Source organism: Chlamydomonas reinhardtii, chromosome 15, assembly GCF_000002595.2.
Source record: "Chlamydomonas reinhardtii strain CC-503 cw92 mt+ chromosome 15, whole genome shotgun sequence".
Lineage (NCBI taxonomy): Eukaryota > Viridiplantae > Chlorophyta > Chlorophyceae > Chlamydomonadales > Chlamydomonadaceae > Chlamydomonas > Chlamydomonas reinhardtii.
Window position 1 is genome coordinate 652,665 of NC_057018.1, and position 24,410 is coordinate 677,074.

Consider the following 24,410-nt stretch of genomic DNA (forward strand, 5'->3'; position numbering starts at 1 on the left):
GCACCAGCACACGCACGGCGGAGAGTCCCCACCCACCCACCTTAAACGCCCGCCTCCCTTCCTACTTCGTTCATGCTGCTGTGGGGCTTTCCGCTTTCCAGCCGCCGCCCGACTCGCATCAACTCTGCCCTAGGACCCCGCCTCCCACACCCCTGCCCTTCTCCATTTCCAATCTCCCTTGGGTAGCAGGCGGCGGGTAATGGGAAATAAACCAACCGCACCCGTCGGCTGTTTCAATCCACGCCCTGGCCTATGGAAAGGTGTAATCATTTATTTATTCCAACCGCCTGACCGACGTATGCCCTCCGCCTCCCACATCCCCTTGCCCTGCTGGCAGGGCGCGCCCTGCCTACCTCCGCCGTCCAACCCCTTAACCTTAGCCATCCGCTCTACTTCCCTTCCGGCCTTCCCCCTGCCCTACCTGTCCTCTTCTGCGCTGTTCCTCAGACAAGGACAGATGTCGAGCCAAGCAGGGGTAGCAGGCGCAAGCGACGGCGTGCAAGGGAGCCGGCGGGGGACAATTGCGCAAGCGTGGTGCGCCAGCTTGCGACACGAGTGATGAGTCAGCTGCATGCAGCAGCATCATCACCCGACGACCGCCGCCGCCGCTTCCCTGCCCCCCATGCGTTCGTTCTCCAGGGGCGGCACGCAACGGCGCGTGTGCCGAGGCGGCCGGTGGGGGCAAGGGGGACACGCTCGTCTCTCGCGACACAGTGGTGGCAACAACCGGCCCGCTGCGCGCTAAAATGCAGCCAGCAGCAGCCAGCAGCCAGGAGCAGCGCAAACCGACATCATTATTACCTAGCTAGCGAAGCTAGCTAGCAGTCCGCCGTGCGGCACCAGCGCGCCGGCAACGTGGGCGAACTATTTGAATGAACTCTGCTGTCGTCGTTTTCATCGTCCCCTGGGTCATAAATCATAATCACTGATGAGCGCGAGCAGCGGCGGCACCGCATGACATGGTGAGGAACGTACGTACGCGCGCCGGGCGGCGGGCCCCGCGGGCTTCCGATTCCGGCCACGCCGAGCGATCGAGTCGGCAGCATGTTGCTTCGATTGCCTTGAGCTCGGTTGGACTGCACAACAGGAGCCAAACTGCCGCTGGCAAGGGGCCAGAGCTCAACGGCAAGGCAGGAGCTCAACGGCCATGCCGGAGCCAAACAGCCCACCAATCAAGACTGCATCGGCCACGAGCTTAGCTTGCCCTCTGTAGACTTCGCCAGCAGCCAGGCAGACATCCCACGAGAAACGACGGCTGGCGTCCTCTTTGCGATGCAGACCCCCTTTGGGGCCTAAGTACCCACATCATGCGAAGCGGGCGGGAGTAGTGCCCGGGCTCAAAGTCAGTCAGGGAAGCCCGCGGTCCCTCAAGTTAGTCGCCGGCGGCACTTGGACCCGCGCCACGCACAGCCTGTCTAGCAAAGCCACAGCGGTGTTGTGGCCATCAATTATATAACAGCACAAATGTTTACACTGACAGCACGCACGAAGTAGGCTGGTCAACAGACGTCAGGCCTAGGTACGCAGCAGCCCAGCACAGAGCTCTCCATCCCACGCTGCTGTTGTCGCAAGTATTCCTTCTAGCTCCTATGTCGATTTCAGTTCGGCTATTCATCAAGGGGTGCTGAGCCGTTTGGGCTGCTCTGGGCAACGGCGAGCTCGACTTACTTGATGCGCACGTGTCCACCCTACCTGTCTTCCGCGAGAGCCTCGCTGAAATGCGTCGTGGGTTCAAACTAGCAATATTGTTCGAGGATACTTCAAGAACGCTTTGTTTGGGGGCTGTGGGGAAAGCTCCCACGACTCCTATCCAACCGCCGCGCGCTGTGCCATTCGTGCGTGTCGCTCCACGCTGCTCCACATTGCCTTCAAAGTTCTGAGACCAGAGCTGCTGCGAAAGAGCATGTCTAGTTCAATTGACCTGGACAGCGCAGGCTGCGGCGGCTGTGTGGGCCGGGGGCCGGCGGGGCCGTGTGGGGCCCGGAGATATTGCACCCCGTGTGCGTCGGAAAGCGAGCTGCCGCCGGGCGGCATCTTGGGGATGAGCCTTCCCGGGCCTCTGTCTTTATTGCATGGCATCTTTGTTACCACGCGGCGGCACTTCATTCGTTCCATCCGCACAATGTCGAATTCTTAAATTCATTTACGGTGGAATCCAGGCCGCCTATAGCTATCATAGCTACCGTGTCCTCTCAAAACAAACAGTTTGTACGGTGGCCCCCTACACACCTGCCGCCGCTACCGCTTTCAGCACCTGAGACACAGCCGCCACCCCTGCGTCAGGGCTCCTATCTTAATGTCTCCAGACATTAATTGGCCTAAAAACAAGATACCCCTGCCCTGCGTCCTCCGCCCCGCGCGGCCGCCCCCCTCGCTCTTTCGCCCTCTCCCCAGCAGCCTGGCTAGGCTGGCTGCCACGCTCAATCCCACCACCCCCCTACCGCCACCGCTTCGGTCGTTGCCAACCCTGCCGCTGCTGCCCCCGCCACTGCTGCATGCTACTGGCATGGCTGCATGCTGTCACTGCTGACGCCGCTCGTTGCCCCTTTGCTGCTGCTACTGCTACAGCCGCCGCTGCCGCTCGCTGCTACTGCATGCCGCCTTGTCCTGCCCGGCCTGATGTGCCGGGCGGCGGCTTCGCCGGCGGCCGCGGCTGACATTTCCCGACCCCTGCTGGCACCCCCTCCTCCCCAACGTCCTCCTACGCTTCCGGCAGCTCCCAAATGACCCAACCTAAACCCACCACAGCCGCCGCGTCCGCCGCAGCTGTTTCCGCCGCCGCCACTGTGCCTTCCGTGCCCTCGATTGCCGTGCCCATCGCAGCGCAGTTGACGCTTCTCTTGTTGCTGTTGGCGGCGGTGGTGACGGCGCCGCCGCCAGCAGCAGTCGGCGCGGCCTCAGCCGGTGCGGGCAAACCGACGCTACCCCCGCCCTCAGCGCCGCCGCCGCCATAGCCGCCGCCACCGCCACCACCGCTGCCGCCGTCCCTGCCGCCGCTGCCCATGCTAAACAGGCTGCGACGCACCGCCACCTGCCACCCACGCCGGCTGCTGCATCCACCGCCGCTGCCGACGCCGCCGCCGACGCCGCCGCTGCCGCCGCCGCCAACAGGACTGCTTCGGCCTCCGTTCTCAGGAGCCTCATTCGCAGCCGCCGTAGCCGCCGTAGCCGCCGTAGCCGCCGCCGCCACAACCGTCGCCGCCGCTGCCGCCACTGCCGTCGCTGCAGGCAGCTCAGACCGGGCACCCATCGCGCCCACCGCCGCCTCCGCCGCCGCCACCGCCACCGCCGCCGCCGCCGCCGCCGCCGCTGCTGCCGCCTGCTCCCCCCTCTCCAGCAGCCAGCGCAGTGCCTCCGCCGTCGCCAGACCCTTCCGACAGGCGCTTAGTAATCCTTCGTAAGGCCGCCGCTGGTAACCGTGATTCGTGTCCGCGCCACCTTCCGCCACCTTCCCCCAGGTTCCCGCCCAGCTGCGCGCCGTCTCAACCGCCGCGTCAACCGCCGCCTGCCAACGGCCCTCCGCGGCGCCGCAACCCGCCAACCACTTTAACGACCGCAGCTCCGCGCCCTTCTGGACCGCCTGTACGAACAACGGTTGTAGCGGTGTTCCCCAGGAGTTGCAGCGGACGAGGTCGTACGGCAGGCGCAGCACGCGGCACAGCAGGCGCAACATGCCGATGTCGCCGTGGCGTGCTGCGCCGCAGTACATCTCGGTTGCGTCCTGTGTCCGTTGTGGCGTGGGTGGGTGGGACGGGTGGGGAGGGGAGGGTGGGTGGGTGGGTGGGTGGGTGGGTGGGACGAGTGCGGACGTTGGGTGGGTGGGTGGGTGGGTGGGTGGCGCACACGATCTGTTTCTCACCCACACACACGTACATACACGCTCTCACCCACCACGTCAAACAGGTCCCACGCCGGAAACCCCAATCCCCCCACCCGCACCTAACTCCCCATCCCACCCCAACCCACCCCATCCCACGCCCCCACCCCACCCCCCAAGCCCCCGCCCACACAGACACACACACACACACACACATAAAACACACACACGCTCTGGCACCCACCAGCTCCGACAGGTCCCAGTCGGGGCACCCCCGGCGGGTGAGCCACAGCACGCCCGCCACCGAGCCGCCGCCCTGTACGGCACCCTGCAGGCTGTACTTGCCCCACACGCGCGAGTCCGCCACGCCGTGCGCCTGTGTCGGTTACGGTAGTCAAAGGGGAAGGGAGGAGACTTTATTTGGGGGTTGACACTCATTCCCAGCTTGGGCTGGTACGGTACCTACAACCCACCCCACCACTTGTTTCTTACAAAACGTTGGCTGGTATGAATGGCTACCCCCACCCCAAACACACCCACACATCATCCCAATGCGTGTGTGTGTACGTATGTGAGCGGCGGGAGCGAGAGCGCGATGTGAGCGACGGGTTGGTGCGACACACCCAGCCCCACACCCAGCCGGCCAGCCGCACACCCAGCCGGCCAGCCCCACACCCGGCCCCGCCCCAGCCCTTCTCGCCCCACCACAATGCCCACACGCACTCGGGCATTCGGCCTTCCCCACTACCGCCCACTGCCTTCCCACTCCACTCCGCCTCACCCCTTCCCGCCCCACTGCCGCCCATCCACACGTCACAGGCTGGTGAACTACGTCAGCAGATCCCTCTTGCAATCAACCAATGCAATCTAGGGCTCTCCCTCACTATGCTGGAGAGTATCCGCCCCTGGAGCGGTATCCGGCCCAATGACCGTAACCGTAACCAATACCATATCCTGCTATCCATAACCAGAAAACTACACTCCCCCCCCCCTGCGGCCGTGTCCTGAGGCGCCGTGCCCTGAGGCGCCGCACCCACCTGGAGCCAGTTTAGGACCTGGACGGCTCGGGGCGCGGCGGCGGCGGTCCCGATCAGGCCCTCCCCCACAAAGTCCAGCTGGCTGGCTGGGGCATCGTGGTGGTCCATGGGGGAGTGCCTGATCAGGAGCAGGGGGCAGGGGGGGAGGGGGAGGAGGAGGGGGAGGGGGAGGAGTGGATGGGGTGGGGGAGGGGGAGGAGTGGAGGGGGGGGAGAGAGGGGTGGATGGGGAGGGAGGAGGTGAGAAGGATGTGTGTGTGTGTGTGTGTGTGTGCGTGATGGGGGGAGGGGGAGAGGAGTGTTGGGGGTTAAGGGGCGAGAGTTAGCTGTCCATGAAAGATGAGAATGGAGAGGGCGACGATTCCGTATTTGCACGCCTAGGAACGGGGCGGGGTGGGTGGATGGGTGGGGTGGATGGGTGATGGGTGGAGCAGGCGGGGGACGGACTTGAGGGGAAGAGATGGGGAGGGTATATGGCAAAGGCAAAAGGAAGGTGTTGGGGTGCTACTAAGGATTTGCAGCACCACTGAAGCTTGTACGTGGAGCTCGCACCGCATTTCTAGGTTGGGCGACAATTCCGTCTGACTGTCGGAACCGTATTTCGTTGGGCTCGGGCACGCAACCCCCCACCCTTGCCCCCACCCCCACCCGCCCACCTGTGTATGATGTAACAGTGTCGGTCAAAGGTGCGGGCGTTGGCGAACGTGTTGGTGAGCCACTGCAGTCAGCAGTGAGGGGGGGGGCGGAGGGGGGCAGGAGCGGAATAGGCGGGTGAAAGAGGTGGTTAACTTTGAACCAATCCCGTAAGGAAACAGGCGCGCTGCAATGAGTAAGTGCAGCCGCATGTGCGAGGGCAGGGGGGGGGGAAGGGAGGTGGGAGCGAGAGGTGGGAGCGAGGGGTGGGAGCGGGGGGGGGGGAGCGGGAGGCTAGGGGGGGAAACGGTGGTTGTGAAACTAACTCACCTGCAGTATTTCCAAGTTCCCCGCCCGAATGGCGGCGTGACCCGAGCTCTTGACGTCGAAGGTGCAGCCGTTGGCGTGCATCAGCTGCCGTGCGTGGAGGCAGGGAGTTCCGGGGTGGGGTGGGGGGCGGGGTTACATTCTGATGATTTAATAAGTGAAGGTGTAGTGGCGTGTGTAGTGGGGGGGGCAAGGATGTTTGGAAGAGCGAACAGGATGCAGGGGGGGGGGGGTAGCCGTTCATGTGGGGAACGAAGGGGGTGGAGTTAAGGCTTGCATGCGGGTGTGTTACTAGGAAAGCACAACGTGGTGCGTGTGCCTTAGCTGCATGGTCCAGAAATAACCCCACCCCTCAAAACAGCCATTACGCTTACCGTACAAACCTTATGAGTTCTAACATGCCCACTTTCCCTCACAGACGCCCGCCGCACATGGTCCACGCAACACACACAGCCACACAGCCACAGCCACAGCCACAGCCACACACACACACACACACACACACACACACACACACACACACACACACACACACACACACACACACACACACACACACACACACACACACACACACACACACACACACACACACACACACACACACACACACACACACACACACACACACACACACACACACACACACACACACACACACACACACACACACACACATGCACACACACACACACAGCCCCCACGCACCTTGAGCACCTCCAAGTGTCCCCCCGCGATGACGCCGCTCACAGGCCCGCCGTAGCCCCAGTGATCCCGCAACCCAAAACGTAGTGATGCCTTCCTGCGGCCCTCCGCCGCCGCCGCTGCTGCCGCCGCCGCCTCATTCACTGTGCCTCCCACCGCCGCTGCGGCAGCTGCGCCGGCGCCGCCGGCGCCGCCGCCGGCAGAGAGGTATGCGGCGGCGGCGGCGGCGGCGGCGGCATCCCGGCGGGCCAGCAGCATTCGCAGTACGCCGATGTTGCCGCGCTGCGCCGCCGCCTCCGTCGCCTCCGGGCCCTGGGGTGGGGTGATAATGGGTTGGGTGGTGATGGATGAGCTGCGGGTTGAGGTGGGGTGCGGGCTGGGGGGGTGCGGGCAAGGGGATAGCGGATGGAGATGGGGCGCGGTTTGTTGCAGCGGAAGCAGCAATGATCAACGGCATCGTCAAGTGGGGAGGGAGCACGTGCATGCATGCGTGCGCGGACACGGGGCCAACGGGAGCCAAATGCTGATGATGCGTGCCAAACACTGTATGTGTGCCCACAAGTGCGCGCCCCTTGCCCTGTCGCGCCCCTTCCCGCCCACACCCCGCCCTCCCCCTTACAATCCCCCCTGCTCTTTTACATTGGGTTCGGTTTAGTTTTGGCTGGCATCTACAAACCCCTCCTCACCTTCAGCAAACACAAAGCGCTGCTGGATAACATCCTCGCGCTCCTGAAACGCCGCTCCCACGCCGGCCGCCGGACTAATCTCCTCAAGGTCAAAGCACATTCAGGGATTGCGCACAATGAACTCGCAGATCAGGCGGCGGTGAAAACCGCCAAGGGAGAACAGATGCCCGGGGCCGAGTGGCTGGTCGAGGAATCCGATAACGACCCGCGTAGCCAATACTACTGGATACGTAAAACTATGAAACCGACTGTGGAAGGGGTGCCACGAGAGAAGAACGAAGGGCACTACGCGCATGACCTCAACCGCGGCATCGCCACGCTCGCGGCCCCGCACATCGCTCAAGGCCACACCCGCGAAACCCTCTACACTGGCTTCGTTGCCAACGCCATCCCAGACCTGGATATCAAATCCAGCACCCGAACCATGAACCTGCAATCAGGCCGGCACCGCAAGGCCAAACGCTGCATGGACTATCTGTACGGGCAGCTGTGGAACAATAAACTCGCGGCCCGTTTCGGCCGCACAGTCACAGGCCGCCGAGCCCCCCGCGCTGGCCCCGATACCCCCGCCCCATGCCCACTCTGTCGCGGACCCGACTCCGGTGGCCATATACTGGGAGGCTGCCACAACCCCCAACTCCGTGCAATGTACATAAAACGACACAACATTGCAGTCCAGACCATCGCACGAGCCATCTCCCGTGGTGACTGCGGCGGCTGCTACATGGTAATGGACGCCACGTCTAAAGCCGATCTGCCAGACTACGCGGCTGACAACCGCCTGCCGCCGTGGCTGCTCCCCGACCAGGAGGGCAAACCAGCAGGACGCCACCTACATTACCGCCCCGACATCCTACTAATCCCTTCCATCTCCCTCGCCGCAGCCCTAAACCCAGACTTTGTCGTGTTTCCCAGCGAACGCGACACCATCCACATCATCGAAGCAGGATACACCGCCGACACGAACCACGCCGCCAAGCAACACGAAAAAGCACAACAGCACCAGGCACTTGCAGCCGACCTGCGGGAAGCGGGATGGAAAGTGCAATACACCCCGCAGAGCGCAATCAGCCTCGGATTTGCAGGCACAATCCGCAAGGACCTCCATCCCCTCCTCACCTCCCTGGGCGTCACTTCCCACAAAGCCAGGCAGTGCTGCGACACCCTACACGACCACGCAGTCGCCACCCTCAACCACATTGTCTTGACCAGACGGCGTCTCGAACGGGGACTGCCACCTGGCGACCCGGGCGGGACGTAACATCCTGGCGGGATGCAGGCCTGGCCTGCACGCCCGCCTTCACATGCTCGGTAGTGGGGGCGTACAGGAGGCGGGCCTGGCCCACCTCCTCATCTCCCCCCACTCCCTTAATTCACACCACTTGCCTACGGCAGGGTGTCTCTATTTCTATTTCTATTTCCAAATGCTGATGATGCGTGCCAAACACTGTATGTGTGCCCACAAGTGCGCGCCCCTTGCCCTGTCGCGCCCCTTCCCGCCCACACCCCGCCCTCCCCCTTACAATCCCCCCTGCTCTTTTACATTGGGTTCGGTTTAGTTTTGGCTGGCATCTACAAACCCCCCAAAACCGCAACCACTCACCAGCTCGCCACCCCGGTCGAGCCACCACGCCAGCCGCTCCGCCGCCATCGCGTCCGGCAGCGCCGCCGCCGCCGCCAGCTTCACCCGGCCCCGCACACGTGCCAACGCCGCCTCCCGCCGCCTCGCCCCCAGCTGCTGTTGCTGCTGCTGTTGCTGCTGCTGCTGTTGCTGCTGCTGTTGCTGTTGCTGCTGCTGCCGCCGCTGCTGCTGCACCTCAACCTGCAGCTTGCGAACCAAAGCCGCGAGACCGGCGTTGGCCTCCGAAAACAAGACCGCGGCCTCCTCCTCCTCCCCCTCTCCATCCTTCTCCTCCCCATCCTTCTCCTCCCCATCCTTCCCCGCCGCCTCCGCCGCCGCCTCCGCCACAGCTAGCTCCTCAAGCCACTCCGCCTTGGCTCGCCAGTGCGGACTCGGCGCACCACACACCGCCGCCTCCAGCGCCGCCGCCGCGTCCGGCACCGCGCCGCGTCCCTGCCTGTCTGCGACCGCCACCCCCAAGGCCCGCGGCCACAACGCCCGTGCCACCACTGCCGCCTCATCCGCATCCACTGCCTTCGCAACCGCCTCCGCCTGCGCATCCGCCGCCGCATCCGCACCCACTGCTTCCGCATCCACTGCATCCGCATCCGCCGCCGCCACCGACGTGACCGCGGTGGCGGCGGCGGCGGCGGAGACGGTGGCAGCGGCGGCGGCGGCGGCGGCGCGCTGCCTCGCCGCCGCCGCCTGCCGCCACGCCGCCATGCGCTCCTCATGCAGCCGCTGCAGCGCCGCCAGGCTGACGGAGGGCGCGGCGGCCGTCCACGTCAGCAGCCGGGCGCCGTCGGCCCCGACGTCGGGCGCTGCGTCAACCTCGGGCGGGCTCCTCCACGCTGCAAGGGCGACAAGCGACCGCGGCAGCAGCAGGAGCTGTTGCAGGCCCAGCCGTTCAAAAGCCAGGCGCTGGTTTGTGGCGGTTGGGTTTGTGCAGCCGGCGGCAGCGGTGGCGGCGTCGGGCGGCTGAGCAATGGCCAGCGGCGGCGGCCGGCCCTGCGTCTGCTGTGCTGCTGCCGGTGTTGCGGTTGCGGTTGTGGTCGCTGGCCTCGCAGGCGCGTCGGATGCTGAAGTGGGCTGAGGCGGAGGTGCGGGAGTGGGAGTGGGCCACGGCCGCGGCGGCGGCGGCGGCGGCGGCGGCAGCGGTGGGCCGTGGCGGAGCGACATCAGCCACGTGGTCAGGTCGACGCCGGAGGCACAGCTGTTGTCCCGACCCACATGTCCAGCCCGCGCCGCCGCCTCCGCCGCGCCCAACAGAATCGTGTTGAGCAGCGGCGGCGGCGGCAGGCCTTCCGCCGCCGCTCCCGCCGCCGCCGTCACCGATGCAGGTGCCGCCAGCGGAGCTGCCGCCTCGACGGCGCCGGGACCGCCGCCGCCGGCGCCGGGACCGCCGCTGCCGGCGCTGCTGCTGCTTCCGCCGGCTGTGCCGTACCCGCCGTAGGCGGCGGCGTCGCCAAGTAGTAGTGGCAAACCAGGCGGCGGCGCGCCGTCGAGGCTGGCGGCACCGTTGAGGATGAGCCACTCGCAGGTGCGGTGATCGCCGGCGGCGGCGGCCGCCGCCAGCGGCGCTCTTGCGGGATCGGCCACAACGTCATTGCCGAACGAGCTGGGCAGCAGCGGGCACCCACACTCGGGGCCCGTGAGATACTGGATGACATCCAGATGCCCGCCGGCCGCTGCGGCCGCGACCGGCTCGCATCCCAGCACGCAGCCTGCCAACATGGCAGCGAGCTTGACGTTCTCCAGAACGCCCGACCCCGCGACCAGGGTCGCAAACTCGCGACGCTGCGAGAACGTCAGGTGCGACATGGCGCCGGGCCGGGCCCAGTGCGCCTTGAAGATGGAGGGCGGGACGGGGCGCGACAGGTGAAGGACGTCATACCGACGCAGCAGCGTCGCGCACCGGCGGTCCAGCAGGCGAAGGCAATACGCGACGTTGGGGCAGGCGCGCGCTGTGATGTGCTCCGCGAGAGCATCGATGGCCCACACGCGTGCCGCGCTGCTACCTTCTCCGCATGGAAGAGGTTCAGCGATGAGTCCAGTCTGCATGTGTATTCGGGTTTGGCGGTGCGCTGACTTTAGGGACTTCGGCTCCGCATGCAAATGTTCCAGGTGCGACAGGCCGCGTCAACTATCTACTGCATGCAGCTATATCGTGTATCATATATGAATGCCTAAAGCCTAGGGTGGGGTTGTTTGCTGCACTGATGCACAGAAAAGAATGAACCGCACAAGAACCAGTCTCTGTAAATCAGGAATGAACCGGTTTTCTCTCTTATTCCTAGTTAGCGATGTACCATCATGTTTGGTGCAGGCGGGCCCAAATGGAGCTGGGCCCGTTTTTTCCTGGATCCTGAAACTTGGGCCCCAAGCTGTAGCAAGCCGGCACCTAGCTGCCTACCGCGCTGACACTAGACCTCATGCACTTACTAAGCCCGTCCGGCAAGAGTATTTTGCGCGGCCAGGTGCTGACTGTCACGTGGGAACATGCGCGTCCCCAACCCCGCAACAACATTGCCACCATGGTGAGCTCTCAATGCGTCCTTCGGAGTATGTAAGCATGCGGCGCCTCCAGCTACTTGCAATACGGCACGGTACTTGCCAAATCGGCTCCCGTGCCCATGTGCCCCGCCCCCCCCCCCTGTACCTCTGGACGTCGGCACTTCACTTCATATTTGATACACACCATCCCATGGATGGTTACCCCCCCCCCCCCCCCCCACACACACACACAAACACACACACAGCTCCCGCATCTCGTATCTACAATTCTACATCCCTTTCTGCCACATGCATGTGTTCACAGCAGCGACAGAGCGTTGGAATGTGTTTGCACCAGCCGTCAGGTGTGCTTCCAGGCGCTCCCATCAGTGCCCGCCCGCACGTACTCGCCCTTCTGCCACTCCATCCCCTCCATTGCCACTTCGCACCCCCCCGCCCCAACCCCTCCCCGCCCTCCGCGCGCGCACCAAAGGCCTAAAAGCACCGGCCACGCCCGTGTTTCCGCCACCGCCGCCGCCACCGCCGCCGCACCACCGTGCATACACCGCTGTGCATACGCATATCCACACGCCACGGCTCCACCCGCCGCCTGAGTCGTCGTGCGAGGCCTCCCCGCCCCCTCCGGCCTCCTCCTCGCGGCAGCCTTCACCAGGGGCGCATGCCTAGCTCCAAGCCGAGTAGCAGCTAGGTGCCTCCCTGCCCCCCCTTAACCTCAGGCGCATGCCTCCAAGTCGAGCAGCAGCTAGGTGCCGAGCAGCAGCTAGGTGCCGAGTAGCAGCTAGGTGCCGAGTAGCAGCTAGGTGCCTGGCGTGGCGGTGCTGCCGCGGCGCCACGGTTCCACCTGCGCCGCCTCCTCTCACGCTGCCACGCCTGCGCCGCCTCCGCGGCCACGACCGCCGCCGCTACCCCAACCTCGGCCCTGCGGCCACCGCCACCGCTGTTTCCATCTCCGCCGCCGCTTCCATCTCTGCCGCTGCCTCGCTCCCGCCTTGCTGCTCCAGCTACTGCAAAGCCAGTGGCGGCACCTCCAGCTACTGCCTTCCCGCTGCTCCAGCTACTGCCCCCCGGTGGCGGCGCCGCCCCGGCGAGCGGCGTGTGTGGGCGTGGGCACACCACTGCCGCTGCCGCCATTCCCCGCGCCAGCTCCCGCTCCCGCTCCCGCGCCGGAGCCGCCGCCGGGCTGCGCGCGTAAGGGGGTTACATTCATGACTAGTTAAGGAAGCGGGGAAGGGGGTGAGAGGGTGGGAAGGTGGGAGGTTCGCGGGCAAGTGAGCGGGTGCGTACTTGAGAGGGCAGGTGGGTGGGACTGGAGACGGTGGGGTCGACAGCTGGCGCGAAGGGCGGTGAGGCGGAGGGCGAGAAGCAAGCAAGGCGTATTGCATACGACCGACACCCTGCGCACACGCCACGTCAGAGCGACCCGCCTTTCCGTCACTTTCTGCGGCCGCGCCCATGCCCACGCACATGCACTCACGCCCACGCCCGCTCACACACACGGCCGCAAGCGCACAGCCGCTCACACACACGGCCGCTCACACACGGCCGCTCACACACACGACCGCTCACACACACGGCCGCTCACACACGGCCGCTCACACACGGCCGCTCACACACAGCCGCTCACACACACAGCCGCTCACACACACAGCCGCTCACACACACAGCCGCTCACACACACACACAGCCGCTCACACACACACACAGCCGCTCACACACACACACAGCCGCTCACACACACGGCCGCTCACACACACGGCCGCTCTCACACACACACACACAGCCGCTCACACACACACACACAGCCGCTCACACACGCAGCCGCTCACACACGGCCGCTCACACACACGGCCGCTACACACACAGCCGCTCACACACACAGCCGCTCACACACACAGCCGCTCACACACGGCCGCTCACACACAGCCGCGCACACACGGCCGCTCACACACGTCTGCGCCCACACGTCTGCGCCCACGCCCAAGCCCACGCCCACGCCCAAGCCCGCGCCCACACCCACGAGGGCCGCAAGCGCACAGCCGCACACACACGGCCGCACACACACCTGCAGGGGCGGCAGCGCGGCGGGCGCACTGGCAGCGGAGCCGGGCCCAGGCTCCTCCAGCGCCTCACTCCACCTGCAAGCGCGCGAGGAAGAGGCGTGTGTTGTTGGGGAGGAGTCAATGACGGGTTATGCTTGCCTAGGGCGTGGGGGAGGGATCAAGGATGGGATGACTTTGCCTAGGGCATGGAGGTGGGCGCGAGAGAAGCAGCCCAGGGTGTGTGAAGAGCGCGAGGGGCACCCACACCCCACAGGTGCCACCACCACCACAAAAGACCCACCCAGCCGACCGAGCGTGCCAGCCTTTGCGGGTGGGGCTTAGCATGCCCCTTCCCCCCTCCGCGTCCCACACCGAACACAAACATCTAACAATACCACCCTACAGCACGAGCCTGTAGTGGCTACACACGCACCCTATGGTTTATTGTTGCACGCACGCTCTCACCACAACTACAGCATCAACTAAATACTTTTTTGTTGCACACACACGCGCTCTCCTCACCAGCCCAGTCCTGTCTGCGACACGTTGGCGTCGAAGTGGATCACGGCCGAGTGGAAGCGCTTCAGTGCGGGCCTGTGTGGGGGTGAGAGTTTGGGACGGGTGTGGGGTTACATTCATGCGAGTTAAGGAGTGAGGGGTTACCTTCATGATTACTTGGAAGGCGTAGTTGGGAACAGTAGTACCGTATAGCAGGCGCGTTGCTACCGATGTCCGTGAAGTCTAGCAATTGGGTTTCCTGCCGATGATGAGCTTATTCATTGGGCTCGGGCATGACCCTCCCCCAGCCATTTCCCCAGCCATTTCCCCATCCGATCCCCCCCCCCCGCTGCTGACCTGAGCGCGATGGACAGGAAGGTGACGCCGCTGCGCAGGCACCCACCCCAACCGACACGCCCATACACACACGCCACGCTTTTCCCCGCCATTTCCCCCCCCCCTGACCTGTGCGCGATGGACAGGAAGGTGACGCCGCTGCGCAGGCACTCGCCGTACAGCCGCAGCTCGCCGTCCGCCGACACAGCACTGGTGCACTCGTCCAACACCGCGTACTGAGGGGGTGGGGGGAGGAGGAGGGGGCAGGGGGGTGGGAGGGGAGAGGGTGGGGGAGGAGGGGTTGGGAGAGGTTGGGAGGTGTTGGGAGTTGGGGCGAGGCGGAGGTTGGGGTTACAGACTTTAATAAAGAGGAAGCGAAGTTGTAGCCCGGCACAGAACAGTACAGCGGGCGCGTCGTGGCCGATGCACGTGAAGTCCCGCAGCCACATCCAGCAGGGCACAGTGGGGGAGTGTGTGCCATGTCTGTCCCGTGACGCCTGCCCCCCCGCCTCGCTCTATTGCATTGGGTTCAGTTTAACTTGGGCTGGTAACCCCCCCCCCCCCCACGCCCCCACTCCACCCCCACCCCCACCCCAACACACACGCGTGCCTCATTTCCCCTCCCATTTCCCCTCCAATCCGCCCGCCCCCTTCCCCCTCACACACACACCTGCGGCCGGTGGTACAGCAGTCGCGCCATGGCCAGCCGCTGCTTCTCGCCGCCCGACAACACCTCCTGCGGAGCAGTGGGGCAGCGGGGCAGCGGGGCAGTGGGTTGGGGGTTCGCAATCAAGCACAGGGTATGGTATGTGCGTTCATAGGCACGAGGCGCAGGCAGGTGCCTCTTGCAGGGACGGCTGCCCCCGCCCTCTATCTCCCACCCCCTCGCCGCAACAGCTGCTGCTACTCCCGCCTACACACGCAACTCCAGCTGTCCATAAACATACCACAACCCGGCCCATTGCACACGTATATGCATGCAACAAGCCCTCAATTCCTCTCTCAATAACTCTGTCAGGCAACTTGCACACGTATATCTCGTTATCTCGTCTCTCTCAATAACTCCCAATCTCACGTTCCAGTTGTGCACCGCCTCCCAGCCGTGCCGCGTCAGCAGGTACTCCAGCTCCACCGCGCGAAGGCAGCCGCCCAGCAGCGAGTCCAGCTCGGCGCTGCGGTTGCGAATGTTTGGTTTGCGAATTTTTGGTTCGCGACTTCTTGAGTAAGTATTTGTTGTTTTGCGCTCTTGATGCAAGTCCGGACAAGCAGTCTGGGTTCGGGCGAAGACCCGGATCGCGGATCCGGGGCCAGCGGACATCGGAAAGCCTCCACACACCCACACACCCACACGCCCACACAAACCCACACCCACACGCCCACACAAATCCACAACCCCTCTCCACACAAGGCCACACAAAACAACACAAGCCCCCCACCCCCACCCCACCCTCAAGCCGACACGAGCCCACACAAACCCACCCACACCCCCACACAAGCCCACACATACACCCACACAAACCCACCCACCCACCCACCCACCTGGGTGCGGGCGGCACTCGGCCTCCGCTGCAGGCCGCGAAGTGGTCGTGCTCGGCGGCAGTGGCGCCCCGCCACACCGAGCTGTGGGGAGGCAGGGAGTGGGCGAGGGGGGAGGCAGGGAGGCAGGGCGGTGGGGTGTGAGGGAGGGAGGGCAGGTGTGTGTGTGCGTGCATGTGGGAGCGAGGGAGGGAGGGAGGTGTGTGTGCGTGTGTATTTGAGGGAGGTGGGGGTGGGAGGGAGGTGTAGATAACTAGCCAGATAGCTAGAATTATAGCTCCCTAGGCACTCCGTAGACACAAGGACAGGAATGCACGTCGTGCTCACCACCTTGTAACCACACACAACAACTCGCTCGGAAATACCACTCACCGGGGCGGGTTGGGGTACAGGATCTGGTCCCTCAGGGTGCCTGTGACCAGGTAGGGGCGCTGCGACAGGTAGAACACCTTGCCCTTCTCGGGCGTGGTGATCTCGCCCGCCTGAGGTAAAAGGTGGGGGAGGAGAGGGGAGGAGAAGGTGGGGGTGGTGCGTGATGGACTGGACACTCGTTCCCCCTCCGTTCCCCCTCCTTTCCCCCTCCTTTCCCCTCCTTTCGCCGCTCCTTTCCCCCTCCTTTCCCCAGCCACTCCCCCCCTCTCGCAATCGTCTGCAGCGGCCACAGCCCCGCAAGATGCCGCTCCCCGCCAGGCGCTACAGAACCGACACGGCGTGTCAAACCCATTTCCCCTCCTTTCCCCCTCCTCCCCCCCCCCCCGCAGTCACCTGCAGCGGCCACAGCCCCGCAAGCACCCGGAACAGCGAGCTCTTGCCGCAGCCGTTGGGGCCCATGAGCAGCACACTGCAGCGTGTGCAGAGAGAGAGAGAGAGAGAGAGAGTGTATGTGTTGATGTTGAAAACAACAACAACAAAATGAGGTGTGTGTACGGCAGCGGAAGGAGAATCAGTGTCGGGGCCGTAGCAGTGAGGTGTCAGCACGGGCGGCGGAAGGGGACGCATGGGGACTCGCCACCACGGCGATGCCGGCTCTTCCCTAACAAAACACACACGCGCGCTTCCCCTTCTTCCCCCCCCCCCCTCCTCACCTCTTGCCCGGCAGCACCTCGAAGCTGAGCTCGCGGATGAGCGGCGTGCCGTCGGGCGAGTCCAGAGCCACGCGGTGGAAGCACAGCGTGGCGCCCAGCAGCCGCTGCGGCGGCGGCGGCGGCTCCGTGGCGGGCGCCGCCTCTGTGGGTGTGTGGGGTTCGGGGGAGGGGAGGCGTGGGGGGATTACATTCATGATTAATTAAGAAGTGAAGGCGTAGGCAGGGGGGGTTCGTGTTGTGGGGTGAGGGTGGAGGTGGTTGTGTGGTGAGAGTGGGGGTGGTTGTGGGGTGGAGGTTGGGGTCGGGGCTTGTGGGGTGGAGGTTGGGGGTGGAGAGGTTGTGTTTTGGGGTCAGGGGCGGCGGGTTGGCGCAGGGGGGGCCCTTCTACCCCTTGCCATCCTTGTTACTCCTGCTAACACTATATGAATATGTCCTTGCTCAATGTTTTCTTTCTTCATGACTCACCGCCGGGCGCGTGGTAGGGCTCTGACAGCCCCAGGAAGTGGTTGACGCTGACGTTCTTGCGGAACAGCTCGCGGTGCTCGGCGTCCTCGCCCACCAGCCGAGCCACCTGGGGCCGGCCGTGTGGGGGTTTACAGTCATGATTAACTAAGAAGTGAAGGCGCAGTCAGGTACAGTAGCATAGCAGACGCGTTGCTACCGATGTCCGTGAAATCCAGCGGACAGGGGGCAGGGTTAGCTTAGTGCTTGCTAGTGAATGCGAATGCAAGACGCCGTCGTGAGCTCCAGGCTAGCAATAAAGGGTTACATTCATCATTCATTAAGGAGACGCGGAGTTGTGGGGTGTGCGGTGTGGGGTGTGAGGTGTGGGGTGTGAGGTGTGGGGTGTGGGGTGTCAGGGGTTGGGAGGTGTGGGGTGTGAATAGGGGGCTGTGTGCGGGGGAGGGGGGCGCCCTCAGTGTGGGTGTCGCTCTCTCGCTGCACGGACACGCAGGGCTCGTTTCTATTTGTGCACCCACGGGGCCTCTCTCCCAACGGGTCCTGGCGTGGCCAGACCACACAGGCGCGCGAAACCTCCACCGCCTTCACCTCAAAAGCCCAATCCCAATCCCCGGCCCCGCCCCCTGGTTGCGTCGGTGGAGGCCCCCTATCCCCAGCCCTCGTCCCCCCGCTCTCGGTTCGGTTTATTTTGGGCTGGTATCTACAGCCCTCTCCCCCCCCCCACCCTGCCTGCTCCAGCAGCTCCGACACACGGCTGGTGTGGGAGGCCAGCGCCGTGACACGCACATACACACACACCCTAACACCCCCCCATCTCCGACCCTCTTTCCCCCCGCCTGCTCCAGCAGCTCCGACACACGGCTGGTGTGGGAGGCCAGCGCCGTGACACGCACATACACACACACACCCTGACACCCCCCATCTGCCCACCCTCGCCCCCCCTCCACACACACCTGCTCCAGCAGCTCCGACACGCGGCTGGTGTGGGAGGCCAGCGCCGTGACACGCACATACACACACACACACCCTGACACCCCCCATCTGCCCACCCTCGCCCCCCCTCCACACACACCTGCTCCAGCAGCTCCGACACGCGGCTGGTGTGGGAGGCCAGCGCCGTGACACACGCACACATACACACACGCACACATACACACACACGCCCTGACACCCCCCATCTCCCCACCCTCTTTCCCCCCACCTGCTCCAGCAGCTCCGACACGCGGCTGGTGTGGGAGGCCAGCGCCGTGACGCGCTTGTAGACCAGGATCAGGTCGCCCACACCCCTGGTCGGCGGGCGGGATACGGGGAGGGGAGAAGAGATTCATGATTAGCTAAGGAGAGACAATCTTGGGAGGGGGGATACCACATTCATGATCAACCGCACCTGCTGGTGTTCTGCAGCAGGCGCATGGAGCGGATGTAGTCGCGCGTCAGCTCGCCCTGGCTGCCGCGCCGGGAGGGGTCCTGAGGGTGGGATACCCATTTGTTGCACATGGTTTGTGTTGAACACGGAAGTGGGGCTTGACATTCATGGTTACTTAAGAAATGGGGTTCGCAGGTGGTGGTGGTGGTGCAAACGGTGGTCGCGGAGTTACAAGGAGGGACGACCTGACAGGCGCAGTCCGGATCACGCACCTGGAAGTAGATGGGCAGGCCGTACACCACCAGAGCCGTGACGCTGGCAAAGTACTGTGTTTGAGGTATTAGTAGGGGGAAAAGAAGGTTCAGCAACAATCCCGACAAACGTGGGAAGGGAGCGACGGGGATGTATATATGTTAAGCTCCAAATGGGTACCGGGTGAGCACTGAGCAGCACCAACCACAAGAGACAAGTTCGTGTATGCAGGCCCGGTGTACCAATCCTTGCCACCCCTCCCCCCCCATCCCCTTTTGATTCCCCTGCTTGTATCCTGTTCCCAATGTTTTCAAACCCTGCAATCCCCCCTCCCCTCCTCCTGAACCCGCGCCTTGACGAAGTAGCCGTCCGCCACCTCCTCTCCCCTCCCCCCCTCCCCACCCTCTGCAATCTTCAATGAATCCTGTACCGCTTTTCCAACCATATTAGCAACCCCCCCTCCCCCCCTCCCGTCCCCTCCTCCTAAACTCGCACCTTGACGAAGTAGCCGTCCGCCACCTCCTCTCCCCTCCCCCCCCTCCCCACCCTCTGCAATCTTCAGTGGATCCTGTACCGCTTTTCCAACCATCTTTGCAACCCCCCCCCCCCAAACATTTACCTTGACGAAGTAGCCGTCCGCCACCTCCTCTCCCCACTCTCACTCTCCCCCTCCCCTCCCCCCCCCCTCCCCCGCTCGCACCTTGACGAAGTAGCCGTCCGCCACCTGCTGGATCCCGCGCTGCGCCGCCGACAGCCCGGTGTACCGCAGCAGGCGCCGCAGGTGCTGGTTCAGCACCAGCTGCTCCGCGGCGCCTGGGGGGCAGGTGAGAGGGGGCGTGTGTGGGTGTAGGGTTGGGGGTGGGGTTGGGGTTGTGTGTGGGGTGTGTGTGTAGGGGTGTGTGTGTGTGGGGGGGGGGGTTGTAGATACCAGCCCCAAATAACCAAACCAAGCTACCTCCCCCCCCCAGCCCCCTAGCCCCCATTTGCGCCCTTTCTCCCCCTCCCCCAGTTTCTATCACTCACCCGCGGGCGGGTCGTTGAACGCCACCTCCTCACTGCACGTGACCAGCCGTTGATGCGCCGCCCTGCGTGTGTGCGGGTGGTGAGTGGGGGCGGTGAGGAGGGGCCGCCTCCTACGCCGTCATGGCGCGAAACACACACACGCCCTGACACGCCCCTCCCCAAACCCCCGTTCCCCCGCTTTCCCCTCCCTCCCCTCCGCACCTGAAGGCGCCCGACAACGCCGCCTCCTGCGCCGTCATGGCGGCCAGGGGCGGGCTGATGGCGCGGAGCAGGTAGGCCACACACACGTAGTAGGCGTACAGCATGAACTGGCCGCGGTAGCCTAGCGTGGGGAGCGGGGGGTTGCAAAGATTAGTACAGAGAAGTGGGGGGTAGGAATGGGGGTTTTGAGGTGGGAGGGGGAGGGGTTCGGGATGCAAAGCACGCTTGTGTCGCCCCCCCCCTCAATTGTTCTTCCCGAATCCCACCCTCGTCCACCTCTCTCCCTCCCGGTCGCTCGCCAGGCTGCTCGCCCCACCCTTTCATTTCCACTTGCCCCCAGCCCTACACGCCCCATCTGCCCCCCCCCCCCTTCCCCTCTCCCTGCCGGCCGCTCACCCATGGTCCGCGCCAGGCTGCGAGTGAACAACACCACATCCAGCAGCGGCTGTGGGGAGGGGGAGATGGGAGATGGCGAGGCGGTTGGGGAGGATCCGGACCGTACGCCGTCCATGCGTGTATCAAGTCAGTGACAATTTGAAGCCAGCTGTCCTCCACGTGCGCTGATGCTGGCACACATCAAGACACACACGCCCCGACCCCCCCCCCCCCCGCTACCGCTTTTCCAAACATCCCTGCAACCCCCCCCCCCCGACACACACACACAAATACACTGTATGCCCTTCTGTAACTTGGCGAATACCGATTTACCGCACTTCTTGTTCTCTAGCTTTACTCTGCCTTATCCCTCGTGCTTATCCCTCCAACTTATATAACCATGAATGTAACCCCTCACCTTGAACGTGTGCGCGTACAGCTCGCTGATGCTTGCCGCGAACTTCTCCACGTCCTCCGTGATGCGCTGGTCGGCGTGCGTCAGCCCGCCCAGCGTGGAGGCGGCGTAGTAGGCGCGGTTGCTGTGGGTGGGAGGAGGAGGAGGAGGAGAGGGGTGCGGGGTATGGGTTGGAGCGGCTTGGGTTGTTGGTTAGGGGTTGGGGGTTGGTCAGGGGTGGGTGGGGTGGAGGGTTGGTGGGTTGGTTGGTTCGCGGTGGATTTGTTGGTTGATGGCTGGGAAAAAGGACGGTGTGCATCATCAAACTATCAGCAGCTCACCTGCAGTACTGGGCGTGCAGGAAGCTGGTGAGACGCTCCTGGAAGGCCAGCTCAATCCCACATGCACTCTTTTCCCCACCCCAAACGACTAAAGTTTCAAATGCCAACTACTAAGTTATCAGCGGCTCACCTGCAATACTGCGCGTGCAGGAAGCTGGTGAGTCGTTCCTGGAAGGCCAGCTAAATCCCACATGCACTCTTTTCCCCACCCCAAACGACTAAAGTTTCAAATGCCAACTACTAAGTTATCAGCGGCTCACCTGCAATACTGCGCGTGCAGGAAGCTGGTGAGTCGTTCCTGGAAGGCCAGCTCGATCTGCTTCTGCATGTACTTGAGCCCGCTGTTGACCACCGCGGCCGGGATGCCGATGAGGGCAAACATGCCCAGCGAGCGCCAGAACTTGTCAAACTGCTGCGACACCTGCGTTTCGTGTGTGTGTGTGTGTGGGGGGGTACACGCATTAAGTTTACGCAGTGAAGTCGTAGCCAGGTACAAAGGGGGGGTTGCGGGAATGGGGAGGAGGGGAGTGTTCGCAATCCCCTAGCCCCCCTTCCCCACCGTAACCCACCGTAACCGTAACCCACTGTAACCATGACCCACTGTAACCGCAACCGCAACCGCTAACCCACCAGCGTTGAGCCGCTGTAGCCCTCGATGCGGCTGATCCAGTCGGTCAGCAGTGTGCGGCTGACCAGCAGCCCGCCCTGTGGGGTGGGAGCAGGTGATGTCAGGGTGGATACATGAGCGATGGGGAGGGAAAGAGATGTGTCGAGGGCGCGGCGTGGGGAGGGGTTGTAGATACCAGCCCATACTAAACCAAATCCAATGCAATAGAGCGAGGAGGAGAGCGTGGGCGATGCTTGACAACGGAGTGGCACGCGACAATGGTCCCCATTCCCGAAAAGCACCGAGTTCCCAGGGGGTTGTAGATTCCAGCCCAAACTACACCAAACCCAATGCAATACCCAGTGCTAGGAAAGCGTGCGGCTGACACACAGGAAGCCCCGAGCGCATGGTAGTGGACGTGGTGACGTGGTGAGTTGGTGAGGCGGCAGTGTGGAGGTGCTTGGTGGTCGTTTGGTGAGCGTGACACGGCAAGCTACCTCCCCTGTCCCCCAACCACCCCCCCGACACACACACACACACACACACACACACACACACACACACGCCCCCCCACACACACACCTACACCCACACCCCACACCCACACACTTCACACATCCTTCACACACACACACACGCCCCCCCCGCCACACACACACACACCTGCGCCAGGATGAGCCCCGCCTCCTTGGACCACCAGCTGGGCACGCAGCTGCATCGGGTTGGTGGGGGTGGGGTGGAGCGTGGGGAGTCGGTTGGTTGGTTGGTTGGCTGGGAGGGCGTGTGCGTTTTGAGGGCACAGATGCATACCGGTAGTTGTTGTGAGCGAGATAGCATAGGAAGCAGCCTTTTTTGTTTAACTCCACGGCCTGCCCTCCGTGGACTCTGACGGGCCCCCTGGTTCCACCCGATCTACGACGCCCGTCCCCCTCACGCCACACACACGCCTCGCATCACTAGTCAAAACACGCACACGCACACACACCACGACCACCAAGCACTGCCCCCGCCCCAAGAGCCCACCCGACCCACCCACACAAACACAAACCGCCACCACCCGCACACACTTGCCATCCCCCCAAACCAACCTCCACGAGCAGAGTGACCCGCCAGCAGCCACCTAAGAAAAGCGCTTGTCCACCCCAGCCCTTCCCCCACCCACCCACCATTCCACCCACCCCCACACATGCCACGTCAGAGCTGCAAACTTGACCCCCCACCCCCCAGCCCCCAACATAAATAGTCCCCAACACCACGCCACTTACATGGATAGAATGACCAGCAGCCGCCTCAAGAAGCGCTTGTCCACCGCGATCCGCACGGTGCTGGTGCGGCGCGAGCTGCCGCCGCCGCGGCTTGCCTCCACCTCGGCGCACAGCGCCCGCTGCTCGCGCTGCGCGCTGCGGACCAGCTTCTTCACCTGCAGGGAGAGTCCCGGGGAGGGGGTGGGGTTGTAGATACCAGCCCAAACTAAACCAAACCCAATGCAATAGAGCGAGGAGGGGGTGGGGGTGGGGAAATTCGGGAGGGGGAGGGGGCGTGTGCCCGACCGACTGTGCGCTGGGGGGGGGGCGAGATCCCCAGGTGCGAAGGTGCGAAGGTGCCTACATGGTGGTGCGGGCCCACGCGTGCTTTGCCACATCGGGTCCTGTGTGCATTGCGACCCCGCTGTGTGGAGGTCCCCTCTTGAGGGAGAAGGTAGTCGTACACCCGGCCGTACGACAGCCGTACGTATGTGCGTGCCGGCACGAACCCATGAACCCATGGCAGCGCGCTGTGGCAGGCGCACACGACGCACCTGTGCGCCGGCGGTGAGGCCTCCGGCAATCACGGCAATCTGTGCGTCCAGGAGGTCGGGGAAGCGGGATGAGTGGAATGGGCGAGGCAGGGAGGGGATTGCGTGGAGAGGGCGAGGCGTGGGAGTGCGTGGGTGGGCGGGGCGGAGAGGGCGGAGAGCCAGGGGGCGCAGGCGTAAACCGGCGAGCAGTGTCCGAGTCAGCCGAACGCCCAAACTGCCACTGTCGAACCGCTTGCAGGGCCAGGTCTGCGCCTCTAGCATACATTCAAAGGTTCACGCAGCAGTTGAGGGTCCGCTTGCTATGCGCTTGAAACAGCGTCACGAAGGGCCCGGCAAACCGGCGCGCCAGATTCGCGTGCGGTTTGACACTTTGCACTCACTGCTATGAGGCGCTTACGCGCTGGTGGCAGCGCGCTGAACATCGCCGCTATTCCACCTTGCGGCGCCATCACCGCTCTTGCTTTTCTCTAGCGAGCTTGTGCTTGCGATGGGCGTGACACTGTCCGCCCGAGAGCCGAGAGCGCGATACCGCCCTCAACACACCCTAACGTCAGAAAGCAGCATTCTAGCTAGTTGGTGTTGGCAGACGACACAGCAATGCGATCTGAGCAGCAAAGACAAAAAAGCCCTTTCCGGCGCCAGGCGTATAGGACTTCTTGGGGAGCACAGGCAGTGAAACGTATAACAGTATGCTTGCTTCAGGGCTCCTTGCTCCGCACGTGCATTGCGACGAAGCGCCATGGCAAATTCGTTTGCAA

General features: G+C 64.0%; 3 protein-coding genes across 7 annotated transcripts; all 3 read right to left on the reverse strand.

Moving 5' to 3' along the window:
* Nucleotides 1–1,025: 1,025 nt before the first annotated feature.
* On the reverse strand, nt 1,026–7,441 carry CHLRE_15g637700v5 (uncharacterized protein). Its single transcript, XM_043070567.1, has 8 exons — nt 7,205–7,441; nt 6,522–6,830; nt 5,817–5,900; nt 5,510–5,571; nt 4,855–4,972; nt 4,062–4,193; nt 2,230–3,721; nt 1,026–1,944 (listed from the first exon to the last, which is right to left on the reverse strand). Exons 1-7 carry the CDS (start codon nt 7,235–7,237, stop codon nt 2,702–2,704), a joined length of 1,758 nt encoding a protein of 585 aa, XP_042916431.1. The 5' UTR covers nt 7,238–7,441; the 3' UTR covers nt 1,026–1,944; nt 2,230–2,701.
* Nucleotides 7,442–7,475: 34 nt separating this feature from the next.
* CHLRE_15g637750v5 (uncharacterized protein) lies at nt 7,476–11,061 on the reverse strand. Of its 3 annotated transcripts, none has more exons than XM_043070568.1 (2): nt 8,808–11,061; nt 7,476–8,225 (listed from the first exon to the last, which is right to left on the reverse strand). In XM_043070568.1, exons 1-2 carry the CDS (start codon nt 10,884–10,886, stop codon nt 8,091–8,093), a joined length of 2,214 nt encoding a protein of 737 aa, XP_042916432.1. In that variant the 5' UTR covers nt 10,887–11,061; the 3' UTR covers nt 7,476–8,090. The 3 variants fall into 3 exon arrangements, with proteins under 3 accessions (XP_042916432.1, XP_042916433.1, XP_042916434.1); XM_043070569.1 differs by having other exon boundaries at nt 7,860–8,225; XM_043070570.1 differs by having other exon boundaries at nt 7,860–11,061.
* A 54-nt stretch (nt 11,062–11,115) lies between these two features.
* Nucleotides 11,116–24,381, reverse strand: CHLRE_15g637761v5 (uncharacterized protein). 3 transcript variants are annotated; one of them, XM_043070571.1, is made up of 26 exons: nt 24,033–24,381; nt 23,653–23,691; nt 23,120–23,274; nt 22,518–22,566; nt 21,878–21,952; nt 21,508–21,668; nt 20,931–21,051; nt 20,534–20,582; nt 20,138–20,258; nt 19,937–19,998; nt 19,614–19,726; nt 19,266–19,337; nt 18,934–18,987; nt 18,683–18,762; nt 18,497–18,581; nt 17,299–17,404; nt 16,834–16,975; nt 16,514–16,589; nt 16,121–16,230; nt 15,752–15,832; nt 15,288–15,384; nt 14,883–14,948; nt 14,342–14,448; nt 13,901–13,972; nt 13,402–13,474; nt 11,116–12,519 (listed from the first exon to the last, which is right to left on the reverse strand). In XM_043070571.1, the coding sequence occupies exons 1-26, from the start codon at nt 24,099–24,101 to the stop codon at nt 12,394–12,396; spliced, it is 2,361 nt and encodes a 786-aa protein (XP_042916436.1). In that variant the 5' UTR covers nt 24,102–24,381; the 3' UTR covers nt 11,116–12,393. The 3 variants fall into 3 exon arrangements, with proteins under 3 accessions (XP_042916436.1, XP_042916435.1, XP_042916437.1); XM_043070572.1 differs by lacking the exon at nt 19,266–19,337 and adding an exon at nt 21,378–21,401; XM_043070573.1 differs by lacking the exon at nt 19,266–19,337.
* Nucleotides 24,382–24,410: the final 29 nt, after the last annotated feature.

Coding starts and splice junctions, on each gene's coding strand:
- CHLRE_15g637700v5 (XM_043070567.1), bottom strand. CDS start 7,237: ATGTTATCCAGCAGCGCTTTGTGTTTGCTGAAG. Junction 5,572..5,816: donor GGAACTTGGAAATACTGCAG/GTGAGTTAGTTT, acceptor TGCTGACTGCAG/TGGCTCACCAACACGTTCGC. Junction 4,973..5,509: donor CACTGTTACATCATACACAG/GTGGGCGGGTGG, acceptor GCTCCTGATCAG/GCACTCCCCCATGGACCACC.
- CHLRE_15g637750v5 (XM_043070568.1), bottom strand. CDS start 10,886: ATGCAGACTGGACTCATCGCTGAACCTCTTCCATGCGGAGAAGGTAGC. Junction 8,226..8,807: donor TCGACCGGGGTGGCGAGCTG/GTGAGTGGTTGC, acceptor CGCTTCCCGCAG/GTCGGCTGCAAGTGCCTGGT.
- CHLRE_15g637761v5 (XM_043070571.1), bottom strand. CDS start 24,101: ATGGCGCCGCAAGGTGGAATAGCGGCGATGTTCAGCGCGCTGCCACCA. Junction 19,999..20,137: donor GCGTTGTCGGGCGCCTTCAG/GTGCGGAGGGGA, acceptor GCACACACGCAG/GGCGGCGCATCAACGGCTGG. Junction 19,338..19,613: donor CGGACGGCTACTTCGTCAAG/GTGCGAGCGGGG, acceptor AAAGCGGTACAG/GATTCATTGAAGATTGCAGA.